General features: G+C 42.3%; 1 protein-coding gene across 1 annotated transcript in view; it reads right to left on the bottom strand.

Moving 5' to 3' along the window:
- LOC121171848 (contactin-associated protein-like 5) overlaps positions 1–14,258 on the bottom strand; it is a 462,350-nt gene that overhangs the window by 308,261 nt on the left and 139,831 nt on the right. Inside the window, exon 4 of the mRNA XM_041003565.1 lies at positions 13,133–13,280. Coding sequence (XP_040859499.1) covers positions 13,133–13,280 — 148 coding nt within the window. The remainder of the gene's footprint in view (positions 1–13,132; positions 13,281–14,258) is intronic.

Here is a 14,258-nt window from a genome sequence, read left to right as displayed (position 1 = left end):
AGTCAATCAATCGTTTTTCTTTTCTTTTGGCAAACTTAACTGACTCAGGATTTCAGTTGTGATGATGAAAAGAGTGCTAAATACTCTAAGTGTGACTATGAGATCGAAATGATGTGTTTATTTCAAGAAGCTTTCATAAGAGCTATTCCATTAACTCTTTACTTCCAAGTTTATTGTCAGATCCTGGCAATGTACTAGTCTCTTCACGGAATCCAGGCACTGACATACAAGATAGCGAGTGAAAGAGGCAGAGAATAAAGGGAGGTGTTAGCTTACTACACAACGAAGGCTCTTGGTCATGAAAAGAGATGTTGTTCATATCTTAATTGCTGTAACAAGCATGGGACCCATCTGTACATATCCAACTGGGATGTAGGGTCACCCGTTGTAAAAGCCACAGAGTAGGCAGTAAGTAAGAAATCATTGGTCACCACCAGGAAGGGGCAGGCAGGTTAAATTGCCAACGTTGCCCTTGAAAAGAATACAACAACATCATCATCTAACCCTTTACTCCTCGGGATCATCGTGGTCTTCTGCCACCAGCACCTGACTTTTGCCTACAAGGGCGTTTGTGTCCTACGAAAAGTTTAAAAGTCACTGTCCGATGCAGAGGAGAGAGATGCTATTTTTTTTTTTCATGGATAGTAGATGGCATGGGGTTCTATACAGAGATTTTCCATGATTTTAGGCATCGAAGAAAATCAAACAGTGTTTGCTCATGATTCTGCCTGGGCATGTTCTCAGGCAAGGCAAGGCCTTGGAGCAAGGAGGCGGCAAGAATACCAGGGAACCTTTGCTGTGGCCACTTGAACAAGCAGCAAATTGAAAGCTAGTGGTCAGGCAGCGAGCCTGGGATTTGTGCGTAAATGGACTGGCTGCATAAAGGGGCTGATTGAGCTATTAGGCCATTTCACCTTTTATGCCTGGCTTTCACATCACCACCATTAGCATGGAAATCATCCGAGCAATAGTCCGTTAAATCACACCCAGGGCTGTGGCATCGATTCATTTGGAAAAATTTGTTACCCAAGAGACCTGGTCATTTAACTTCCCCCATGCACAAGGCTTTGTGTGGCCAAAATAGGGGAGCTCCTAAAGTTCAAGAATTCTTACTCGCTTCTTCAACTGCAAAGCTTAGCAGAGATGGCTGACGGAGCGCTCAAGGAATGTCTTGACTCAACAAGCCAGGAACTCTATAAAGAAGTCATTGATTTGAGACAGAATAGCACAGAGCATTTTTTTTTCTTTAATAAAAATTGTGAGTTTTTATCATACATGTGTGAGATATTTTGTTAAATAACACAATCCACAAAAGACAAAGATCGTGTTTTCTATGATCAGTGGCTCGTATAGAATACAAAAAATAACGTATAGAAATAATATAGATATGCTTCGATTCGGCTGTTCCTTTTGAGCTTTGTTTATACTGCTATGGAATTGTAGTCTTTTTACTTGTTGACTATTGTAGTTAGTGGCGTATTAAGTCCATTGTTGCAAAGTAGCTGACATTATGTTTTTACAAAAATTAAGGAAAAAACAGAAATGAAGAAATAAGGGGGTTTGAGGAACAGAAGCAAAGATGGTCATGCTATCTTAGAATTGTACTTTTGAAGTACTTGAACTTGGTTCTTCTTATACAAAGTTTTAAAAGCTCATGAAAAATCTGAAAAAAAAAATTGAGTTTTCTGCAGACATTTTGCAGTACCCTAAGGTATGCCCATTTTTTTCTTTCCATAAGAGATTTTTTTTTTCAAGCTTGAAAAGAAGAAGGATCAACAGGCCTCATTTACCTAATTTTTTAGCTTGAAGACATTTCTGGGACCTAGTTTTCTCATCTGTTCTATGAAGATATCACAATGAGTAATCCTGGAGGATTTCCCAGGTCTTAAGTGCTGTGCTCTCCCGTGTGGGATTCAGAGCTCCCACTAACCACTGTGCCTCACTTTGGAGGGCTGGCCTGGGGACCCACAACAGCTCCACAACATTGGCATGGCATGACAGTTGCCACAAGTCAGAGTGGAAAGTTACAACTTGATGGCCTCCAGGACATACGACAAATGACTCCCGATGATAACACCAAACAGGGCACCTGAGCTGAGAGTTCACGAGTTACTTTGGGCAAAGGCACGTGGTCTCAGCTCTGAGGCTCGTAAATTCTGGACGATGCTATTGCATGTGATAGGCAGTACAGGTGCAATGCCTCACGTGGAAAGGAGGCAATCCAAGGTAGAAAACGGTGTGTGTGATCCTTGATGAGGCAGGGAAGGCTGAAAGACCCTTCCACCTGATGAGCACTTAGGGATGCTTTTTGAAAAATAATCAGCTACCCATCCATCCAGGTACTCAAAACAAAATTCTGCATAACATAAAGTCTCCAGGTGGCCTGATGAAAGTGTTGAAACCCCTTTGGGATTTGATATATAGAAAGTTGACTCCTTTCATTGAAGGTACCAGAGATGTGGTGCTAAGTACAGAGATTACCTAATGAATATCTTCATCAACAGAACTGTCACTGAACAGTTAGAACATGCCACCAGCACGTTCCCAAGCAGTCGCACACGTGAGGCAGCGTATCATCTACCTTTTGCTCTCTCCCTTCTTATTAAAAAAAAAAAGAAAAAAAGAAAGAAAGAAAAAGAAATGGATGTCCACAGAAAACCTAAGACTATTCAAAGTTACACAAAGAGTAGAGGACAAACTGAAGTTGAGTACAGATTCAGTGTGTGTAACACTGTACTAATCAGCTTAGGAAAAAAATCAGGCTTATTCAAAACCCTTATGATCAATAATCAGCAAGATAACATCACAAGGAATGATCTGATGTTCCGATTCAGGTAGCAAGGGAAGTTTGAAACAATAGTTTTAAGTTCTGGTCTGTTATCATGTGCAAGCTACAAAAAGGAAAATGTTTATGCCTAGGGTAACATATGTGTTATTGTGTCCCATAGTAGGTCTTTTTTTATTTATTTATTATTTATTATTATTATTATTTTTACATTTATCTATTTGTTTGTTTGAAAGGCAATGTGACAGGAAGGGAGAGACACTGAAAGATCTTCCACTTGCTGGCTTATTTCCCAAATGCCAAAATCAGCCAGGGCTAAACGAGGCTGAAGTCAGGATCCTGGAATTCTGGTTTGGCCTCCCATCTAAGCGACAGTGGAGCCAGCATTTTGGTGATCTTCCACTACCTTTTCGGACACATTAACAGGAACTGGTTTGGAGGTCTAGCAGTAGGGAGTGGAATCTGCACCCATCTGGGATGCCAGCATCCCAGACAGTGGCTTCACAGGCAGAAGAACCACAACACTTCTCATGCAATAGATCTGTTACGGCTACATCTCCAGGGAGTTTTTGTGCAGAATTAGGTCTGGGAAGACAGATGAAGTATGTGAGTTGAGGTATTAATCCAGGGGCTCTATGTCCAAATAGTAGCTAAATTTTATTCTAGAAGTCCTTTAGCTGTGTATGCTGGGGGTTTGTAGATTACTGATTTTGGTTTTGCAAGAAGAGGAGGGCAGGGGGGACACTTCAGTGTCAATGCTGGTTATATTTTCGCTCCAGCAAAATCTCTCCAGGTCACGTGACTCAGGAAGGTCAGGTGACAGCTCTGCAGAATGCACTGTCATGAGAAACCAAAGAGTGTAAAAACGAGGAAGCCATGCAGACCTGGTTGAAATCCCAAATCTGAAGATACCCACTGATGGGTGACTTTTTAGAAGAGACTCATTCAATGACTTCAGTTACAACTGACTGCAGCAAGCCTTGCTCTGTGCTGATTCCTGAGTATCTAAGTAGGTGTTTGCCTTTGCCTGATGAAACCTGGCAGGTGAGACACATAATTCACAATGAAATAGTGAATACTCACTTGGAAATGAATATTTTAGGTAGATAAATAATCTATATTTGGTCATCAATGCCATGAGATAAAATGACGGTATTTTAAAGCTAGAAAAATCAACAAGCCAAATAAACAAGGTAGCCTTATCTACACTGAGAATTTTTTTTTTCCTCTCTGATAAAATGACATTGATGATGTGGCTGATGAAGAGTAGATCTGAGAATGGGGATTGTGGCAGAGCAAGTGAGAGAGTGCTGGAGTCTGGAACTGTGAAGTTGAGCTACCACTCACGGTCCCGACATTCCGCGAGCATATGGGTTTGGGTCCTGGCTGTTCTGCTTCCATCCCAGCTGTCTTGGAAAGCAGCAGAAAGTAGCCCACATGTCTGAGCCCATGACATTCACATGGGGATTCTGGAGAGAAGCCCAGACTTGCCCATGTCAACCTGACCCAGCCCTAGCCATTTGGGAACTTAACTAGCTGCTGGAAGACTCTCTCTCTCTCTAACTATCCTTCAAATGAAAATATCTTTTAAAAAAGGAGAAGATAGCTTATGACATCTATGTCTCCTAATAGGAGTGCTTAGGTTTGCATCTTGGCTCTGCTTCTGTTTCCATGTCCCTGTTCATGTACACCTTGGGAAGGAACACATGATGCTTGGGTATGTTGGTCCTTGCCCACCATTTGAAAGAAATGCATTGCGCTCCTGCCTCCTGGCTTCTGCCCAAATCAGCCCTAAGGATCCTGCTGTGGTATTTGGGGAGTGAAACAACAAATACAAGATCTTCTCTGCCAATCTGTATCTCTGATCCCGAGAAGATTGGAAGGATGCATTTCAAACGAAGAGAGCAACCTGCACAAAGACCTGGATACAAAGGCAGGCAGGAGGGCAAAGAAGACAGTTGGTACATTTAGAGTTCAGGTAGTGACTGGAACTTATTGTATGAGGCCAGTGGAAAAGAGAATAGATGCTATAGGTCCTGTGTTTCACATAGAAGACTCTAGATTGTTCTGCCTGTCCCCCATCTGTGTAGTCAAAAGTCTATGAAAGGGTTTTAGTAGGCAATGACTCAACTCCATTTTATGACAATTCTGCAGACTGCAACTGAATGATGGACTGAAAAAAGAGACAAGAGAAAGCAAATGGTGAAGTTGAACTTGAGGTGGCTTAAGATGTGTCTGAGGTCATATAAGATGAGCTACTATAAGATAGAAAGCAATATGAGGTCACAAGATGAGAAAATATAAAACGTATCTGAGGTAATATAGGATGTATCTTGAAGTTGAGCTTGAGGTAATATAAGATGTATCTGAAGACAGAAGTGTATGTATTATTTGTCCTGGTATTGGGAAATGATATTAATGGGGTGCGTTGATGAATTTACTGTGGAAAGTAAGGGAGAGGGGCATTTCCATCAAGGCCTCTCTCAAGTTCAGCATGGCGGCTGGGAGTGTTTATAAGGTGAAGAGCAAAGGGAAGATGCACCAGGTGCAGGTGGATGGTAGAAGTTGACATAGTCATCTTTGGAATATATTTAATTTGAGCTATTTGTAGCATAACCAAATTGAGTTAGCAATCAGGCGACAGAACACACACACAGAGGACTCAGAAAATACATTTGCTCTGAGGCTAAAACATATTTAAATTTGCTAAAAAACCATGTCACCTTTATAGATTCCAGTTTCTGTTCCTGTAACTCATAGGAATGATAACCCCTTCCTGTTTCAGATGAACAGTGTGTGGTCCAGAGTTACACATGGGAAATGACAGGAAGTGGCTGGATGCTGTTGCTGATGGCTGCACTCCCAATGGTAGTAGCTAATTTAATGAACAAAATGTAAGGGATGCTGGTTCTCTCCCCAAGAAAGCATGCCATCAATTAGAATTCAGAATGATCCACCCCAAAACCCATCTATTGTCTTGGGGTCTCCATAAGAAGTATATCACTTTACAGAATTATGCATTGCTCCTTTGTGTGTCTGTGCGCTAACATATTTAATAATATAGTTCGATAGGCTCGAGATTTCCACATCCCTTCCTCATTCCTTCTCCCCAACTCGGACTTTCCCTATCTTCTTACAATATTGTAGCCCTTCAACAGCAGTCATAAGTCCATCATTCTGCTATTTAAATGTATCCTGACACTGTAGGTATAGACGATGGTAGAAAGCCCAGGATTCTATCGTCAAGATATATTTAAGGTTTGTTGGGAGTCCATCTTTTATCAAGAGTAGAGTTGTTCAGGAGTAGAGATACATATGCAATGTCTCTTCACTTCCTGTTTTGCCAGTATGCATCACACACATCATACAGTTTCTCTAGAGGAATATACATACATGAGTGGATTCATAGATAGAAAGGTAGATCTTGTATTCTATATTAACATACTGGCTTCTTTATTCCACATATTCATAATTCTGTCCCCATTAAGATGATGTATCAATATCCGCTCCATTTATTTTTTTGGACTCAATTGAAAATGTTTGGGAAAAAAAAGACTAGTCAATATGATACAGCAGATGAATAAACAAAATGAATGGCGTGATCTTCCATGATTCCTATGAGAAAAAAACAATAATACGTAGCAAGCAAACATGAAGGTCAGAGAGTCACAGATGGAAAATGCGTGATAATCAAAATGGTCTTGACATCCAGCAGTCGAAGGGCCTGACTGCTTTCAAATAATTGTATGCAAGAATGGAGCCATCATCTTCCTGATTTACATAGCATTTGTCACCTCTGTGTAGGAAGTGCTTAGAAAATGTAAGGGGAGATGGAATTCTGTCCCCTTCTCGAGTGTAGGATAGCCACAGATGGGGCAGGAAGCTAAGAATTCTGAGCCCACAACAAAGGAAGTAAGAACTAGAGCATGCCCAGATATGAGTCCGAGAGGAAGCTGGCCGGTTGAGGATTTTGAAGCCCATATCCTGAAAACGTACCAATACACAGACTTGCCTATCAAAGAGTACACACTATTAGATACTATGCTAAATGTCTTATGAGCGATAATTTAAATTGCTAGAGTTGCCTTTCAGTAATGAGCGTTGCTATTTACAGTTGAGAATAAAGCAAAGAAGCTAAGCGTGTTTTCTGGAAGGTTTATTTCTGTAGGAGCAAACGCCTCTGATCAAGTGAATACCTCTGAGCTCACAAAAAGGATTTCTCCCTCTGAACTTGATGAAATCTACTCCCCAACAAATGGCCCTCGGTCACAAAGCAAGAGCAAGCCTCAGAACTGGCTATCAGGGCGTCTGCAGATTTTTGAAGACAAAATGAATTTTCAGCTATAATACTTAGGGAAAGCAAGTACATCTTATTTTTAAAATAGTCTATAATTTTGGGAGTCAAGCAGTGTCTGAAGCTTCAACCAGTCACCTTTTGGGATCCCAGATACACTCAATATTTAATGAGAAAGGCGCTCACGCCCAAGTTAAAGACACCGAGCATAAAGAAGATTCTGGGATACATGAATGAAATTGGCAGGGCCCAATAATGGCTGGGGACTGCAAGAGTCATCTGAAGACAACCCAGATTAGTCAGAGAGAGAGGGGAGAAAAAAAAATCAAAACATAGCAAACAAAAGCCCGCATTTATAGCTGACCACAAACTGCTGACAGATGAGAGAGAGATCGAAGCTTCCCAAGTTCCCAGTTTGCATTGCCTTCTCCAGCAACAGAGAATCCTTTCAGACTGAAGGGGCTGGATTGCATCGGCAGGACACTGATACCCAAGAGAAAGGAGTCAGTGAGATCGCCTACCGACCACGGACTGCCCACTGCAGGCAATGGTAAAGGCTCTCCTACCATCAGTGGTCTTCCTCCAGCCAGCCAGATGAACACTACTTTTAAGCAACTGAAAGAAGAGTACAGGTAACATGGGATATGTTGAGCAGAGAGAAGTTTTCTTCATCTCACACGTTCAGGACCTTCCGGATTCCTGAACGAAAAACATGATATCACCTCCTGGCTGACACCCGTTTACCAGCATGCCCGTCTTCTGCTGCCTGGGGTACTTTCATGCCACCCAAGGGATCATTCGTATTTGGAGATTCGGCTGAAGATGATGATGTTATCTTGTGTTAACCAGCTTGCCTTATCGACTCTTCTTTTTCCCCCTCTTTCTAGAGTTCTGATTTCTGGATTTTTTGGCATACTACCTCCCTGCTTTGAAGTTTATCAGTGATACCAGTCACGCAACAAGTTCACAGTGCACTTACACCACATACTCTGCTCCCTGACAGGAGCCTCACATCTGGGCAGGCAGAGTTATCACCATTAGGAAGCCTAGAGTTCACTAAGGGAGCCAGCATGCCGCAATGCGATCACAAAAGAGAGGTTGCCATAACTAACCAAAGCTCATATTCCTAGAACATTGCATGACGCTTGGTGTATCTTAAGTGCTAAATGAATGCTGTGAACGAGCGAATTAGTGAATACATGAGTAAATAAATGAACAAATGAATCTCATGACTTTCCCCAAATGGCCAAGCTGTATGTCTTAAGAAACTGTACGCATATAAGATTTCTACCAATCCTTAGCAATATATTGAAATGGAATTTGCAGAGAAAGGTTTGTAAGTACATTGACATGAAACCAGTAACCTGAACATCACGGTGGACATGCGGACAGCGAGCAACTGCTGACATTGTTCACCTACACAAAGAATGAAGCTGGAGTGACAGGCACATGCATGACTCAGCAAACTTCTACCGAACATCTCCACTTGCCTATTGCAAGTGTCACTCAGCACAAGAGGTATCTGATGCTACAGCATTTCAGGCTTTCTCGTTTCATTTTGGGGAGATGTTGAGACATGAAACATACACAGAGAGAGGGAGAAAGAGAGACCTACAAGAGTCAGAGCTTGCCGAGGCTGAAGTCAGGAACAGGTGTTCCAATCTGTACTTCCCATGCGGGCAACAGAGACTCCAATATTCGAACCATCCTCTGATGTGTCCCAGAGTGTGAATGTTCAGGATATCAGAACCAGAAGCAGAGCTGGGACTGAAACCCAAACATTTCAATGGGGTGTGTGGATTTCCAAGCGTTGTCTTAGCCTTGGTGCCAAATGCCTGTAGCAAAACTGAACTTACATTCGAATGCGAAGATTTTTGGAAGTACCCAAAATACAAGTAGACAAAAGCATACGATTTCTGTTTGCAATAGACATTACAGAGCTGATCAAAGCATATCATATAACCATGGATTAATCGCAGGTGCACCGGAAGCAAGGCAGGTGGCCAGAGAGAGCCTCTGTGAACAAGTGTCGTTGGAAATAAGAATGACATTGGCAGAGGGACAGACCAGGTGAATTTCAGCACTGATTACTATGTTCCTACATGAGAGAATATGCAAAGGCCGTGAGGCGTAAAGATTTTGGGCAAGTTCCGAAATAGAAAGAGAGACTGTTTGGTTGTAGAGAAGTAAAAGGCACTAGAAGAGTTGCATGAGGAATCTTCATTTTCATAAAGAACCACACGTTTCTTATTGAGGCAAGAAGGCAAAGGAATGATAGAGATTTTATTTCTTTTCCTTTGCTAATGATCCATTCATTTGTTTGAAACCAAGGAGGGGTGGGAGATATCTTCCATCCACTGGTTCATTCCCCGGATGGCCACACCAGTCAGGCTGACCACAGGTCAAACCTCGGAGCTCCATCAGGGTCTCTCACGTGGGTGGCAAGGCCTTAAAATGCTTGGCCCATCTTCTGCTGCTTTCCTAAACCATTAGCAGGGAGCTGAATAGGAAGAGGAGCAGCTGGAACATTATCTGGTGCCCGTATAGGATATCAGCATTGTGGACAATAGATTCGCCTGCTAAAGCAGGGTGTCAGCTCCAAAATCCTATTTCTTAGTTGCAAAACTCACTGTTGACATACGCCTTGTTAGAGTTATAAGCCAGTTGAGACTACCCTAAAATCTGCGAGGTTCAGCAAAGTTATGCTTCTACACTCTAAACTGCTAAATACTAAAATGAAAATAGACACGAGACAGCTGAACAGTACCCTATAGCCATTTTAAGGTGTATAGCAGCAGGTTCTATGTATAAACTAAAATTGAAATGTCAATGAAGTAGTCAGTCACAGGATGTGGTTAAGAACCCGCATTTTTTTAACATATTGGTTACTCAATACCATGTCAATTCATTCCATCATGTTGTAAATTGTTGTTGATGTTGTGTTGGGGCTTTCAATTGATCAGGATGATATTCTGCCAGCTCTACCTTCAGATCAGAGATGGTCTCCCCAAGAAACCACTGAGTTTATCTGGACAATAAGATTCTGGACTCTATGCTTGCAATGAAAGAATCCTAACTGAACTTGAACTGTAATACTGCAACAAGGTGGAGGAATCCACCATGGGGGGAGGGCACAGAAAGGGGTTGGGGGAATCCCAGAGCCTATGAAACTGTGTCACATAATGCAACATAATTAATTAAAAAAAAAAAACCTCACTGTGATGTGTGTGACAAATTTACTTGAAGTCCATGCTATGTAGATGGGAGCTCCAGTAGATTACCAAAGCTCTGACATGCAGGTGAATGCTGACAAGGGCATATATTTCCAAAGCTGCAAGGCCATGGGTTTAGGAGTTACCAGGACTTAGAGGTAAGTTAACGTAGAATTAGAAGCTGCGGTGCAAAAGGGAACGAGACTGCTTCCTAGAGATTTGCTGAAGCAAGTGCGTGAGTAGTAAGGCTGTTTACCAAGACAGGGTCGGGGGGGATGTGAAAATAAACAGGTTGTTGAAGATAGAGGAACACTAGACTTTCATTCTTGCTACGTGAGATTTGCAATACGAACTACGCTCTCAACTTCAGACACTTAGTGGATAATGGCACCGTTACAGAGGACAGGCCAAAATAAGGAGGTTTGGAGACAGCATGTGGATGGAGTGGTGTTCATGGAAATCTGCTAATTCAGCAAGGTATCGGATATAAAGAGAATGTGGTAGATGGTTTGAGACCGGGGCTTAGGAAGCAGTAAGGTTAATCCACAAACCAGGAGAAACGCAATCCTTGATAAATGGAAAAAAACGTATCTGAAACTAATACCACTGAGAGGTTAAATGCGATGAGGACAGTGTAGTGAGGAGGAGATCGGCCTACATACAGGTCATTGTGACTGAAGTCAGTTCTATTTGGGGCACTCTGCAAACCAAGATTCCTGCATGGAAAACAGAGCCAGTGGGACCCCTGCAAGTATGGAAAGGTTTACCGTGCATGGTTGCCTCATGAATTCTGGGACTGGCCAAGCAAGTGGGAAATCTGTTGTGCAGCCCACAGGGGGAAGCAGGGAAGCTGTACTCCCTAGACGTACTTTTTTTCTTGCTCTGTGAAATTTCAGCTCGCGCTGGAAACCTTAGCGCCCATTGAATCTGGCAGCCTCAGATCAGGGTCAGCTTCTTTCATTAAAATCTGCTGATTGCAAGAATCAGCCACATCACAGTACCCTCTTAATTAGTGTGTGGTTGAATATCTGTGGACTGTGAGGAATCTTCAAACAGCTCTTAGAAAATGAAATTAGCAATAGAGTAGGTGCAAAGCAGTTTAAAACCCATGTATAGTTCTTATCAGAGTATGTATTTCCCATGAAGCTCTAGAGCCTACACATTACCCATGAACCTCTGCTGGGACTGTTATTCTGTTATACTGCTATTCTGTTCAGTGAGGCAAGAAATGAGACTTTTTTTTTCGTTGTTCATGGTACAATCTCATAAATGCAGGGATTTTGACTTCCACCCTCCCATTTATGCACTACCCACTATTTCCCCCTGTATTATTACAATAGTATAGTTCTTTGGCAACAAACTCCATCATTCTCATATCTTGACAATGGGATGCTGGACTTTCAAGCACTGTCCATCTACCGATGTCATGATACAGTTAGAATGAGATTTTTTTTTTACAGGAAACACATACTTTAAAAAAAATGATAACGTGATTTCACCACAATGATTTCAGATTGAATCTGAGGGATGGGTCTTCCCCCTCCACAATGAACAAAACACTAAAGCACCAGGGGAGGGACTGAGGCCTGCAGGGTCCTAGCTGGGGTTGCCAAGAGAAGGAGACTGGGCACTGGCCTTGTCACATACTGTCAAGGAAGGGTTATAAGAGATGCTGGGTGCTCAGGTCAAAGGACAGGAAGCCCTTTAAATGCCCTATGCGTCATGATGCAAGGGTGCAGGCAGTGAGCAGTGAGCCTCATGATGCAGGGGTGCAAGCAGCGGGCAGGCCTTCCTTGGCCTAGTGCTTTGAAGATGACTGCATTCCAAAATGCATTCTTTCAAAAAAGGCCTTGTGAAACTTAATATAGGCATCTTACCCATGAATCTCCATGCAAAACTCATTTTTAGCAGCCACCCTATGCCCATAGTGCATTGGAAGAACTTCTTAACAGTCGTTGCTTGGGTCTCTGTGTTTCCACAATTCACCATCGTGTGTATGAGGGATGGAGCTAGCGCAATGTATATGTACGGAGACTTCTTCTTTCTGATGCCGGCACGCAGTTAGTCTCTGCAGAAAATGGTGCATCCCTCAGTCTGCATTTCTGCAACCATTTCTGCACAGGGACCTAAGGAACTCATCTTGGCATCAGTATTGATGATCTGTGTTTATTCATGAGTGCTGGTCTTAGTATACAGGTAGCACAAATGTACTACTTACGGCAGAAATTCTCTCATGATAGATCTTTAGATTGGAGTACAGGAGAACGAACTGTAGAGATGGAAGATTTCTTACCTCATGTTGACCTGATTCTACCGTAATCCCTGATGCTATCCCTGTTGTCAATCAACATGAGAGCCCTACTTTCTCATTCAAAAGAAACAAGGTCCAGATGAGCAAGCAGAACACATAATTCTAAGACACAAACTCTGAGAGTTCTGATTTGAAATATTCCTTCTCCAGAACAGAAGATATGATTTGTTCCCACAGGAGGGGCAGATTTCATACTATCTCATTTCCACCTCTGAGAAAGAACTGAGCTTCAAAATCTGTCTTTCCAAAGGACACAATGCTTTTTTCAATGGCAAAAACTCTTAATACAGATTTTTATAGAGTATATATCACATGATCACATCCAAGTCTTTCAGCTCTAAAAGATACAGGCTTTTTTTTTTTTTGGTTTGTTTTTGCCCTGCTCCTCTGTTGATCTGCACCTGTCAGAGGACGTGTCTAGTTCATCCACATCTAGAAAGAACTTTGCAATAGTGGTCCCTTTCAACGACATTACTGACATGCTGCGGTCTGTGCCACTCGGGCACGCAGGGGGCAGGTTCAATACTCACTGTAGGAACATCCGTAGACCTCCACTCTCAGGCCGATCTTCCCGCTCGGATTCCACTGCCAGGGCACGAAGCGGATGAAGCGGGCTCTCACGGAGTGCAGGAGCTTGTGGTGCACCACGCCGTCAGCATTCGCGTTCCCGGCAAAGGTCTGCAGGGAGAAGGAGGGCAGCTGAGACCTGTGACAGCAACGCACGTTGGAGAAAATCCCAGGGCGCTAGAGCAACAAGTTCATTTTTTTTTTTTCAAGAGAGATTTTTTGGTTCTCCAACTGCTTCCAAATCCAAACAAGTCTTGGCTAAAAACGTGTCATTTTTTTTTTTCAAAAGTACTATACAGTATTCTTAAAAGGATCCTCATCTCATTCCAAAATTTTATGTGTAAGGCAATCCTAAGAAGTCAAAAAAAAAAAAAAAAAAGCTACGTCAAAGCACACAAGAAGGTAAACGCCACAAAATTCTAACATTTCTTCTGATAAGGAAAAGATTTAATTGGAGCAATTGTTATCATTCATTAAGGCCAGTTACTATGCTAAACACTTTTACCATTACCACCATTTCACAGATTAAAAGGAAAACAAACAAACAAACAAAAAAAACGTACTGTTACTGAACTGTATGCTGAAAAATGAAAGGGGCAAAAAGTCTACAAATCACCCCATTGGTTAGTAACTGGTCTGAGGTTCAACTCCAAGGTTGGCATAGCCCCCAAATCATGCCTTCTACGGTTCTACACTCTTCCATCACCCCATGGTTCGTTGCTAGGGGCAGACAGCAGAACCCAACAGCAACATATTGATTGCACATTCCCTTGGGAGGTGTAGTAAGCAAAGGGACACAGGAATTAAACCATCTGCTCCAAAGATGTTCCACCTTACGTCTCTCCTCTTGACGAATGACTACTGGGGGATATTTTTCTTGCAGATCAAATCCCAAGTGCCACACCTCATCTTTCCTTTTTTTATTAGATGGGAGTAACAAACACATACAATATGATTTACTACTGAGAGAGATTTTAATGTGTATTCTGATAGCATTAAGCGCATTCTCCATGCTGTGCAGCCACTGGTCACTCTCCACCTTAAAGAAATGTATTCTTCTTCTCAATCATAGCTCATCTTCAAGGTGGG

The sequence above is a fragment of the Ochotona curzoniae genome, unplaced genomic scaffold (genome assembly GCF_017591425.1).
Source record: "Ochotona curzoniae isolate NIBS_2020 unplaced genomic scaffold, NIBS_Ocur_1.0 scaffold_274, whole genome shotgun sequence".
Taxonomy (NCBI): Eukaryota; Metazoa; Chordata; class Mammalia; order Lagomorpha; family Ochotonidae; genus Ochotona; species Ochotona curzoniae.
This window is presented reverse-complemented; position numbering and strand designations above follow the sequence as displayed.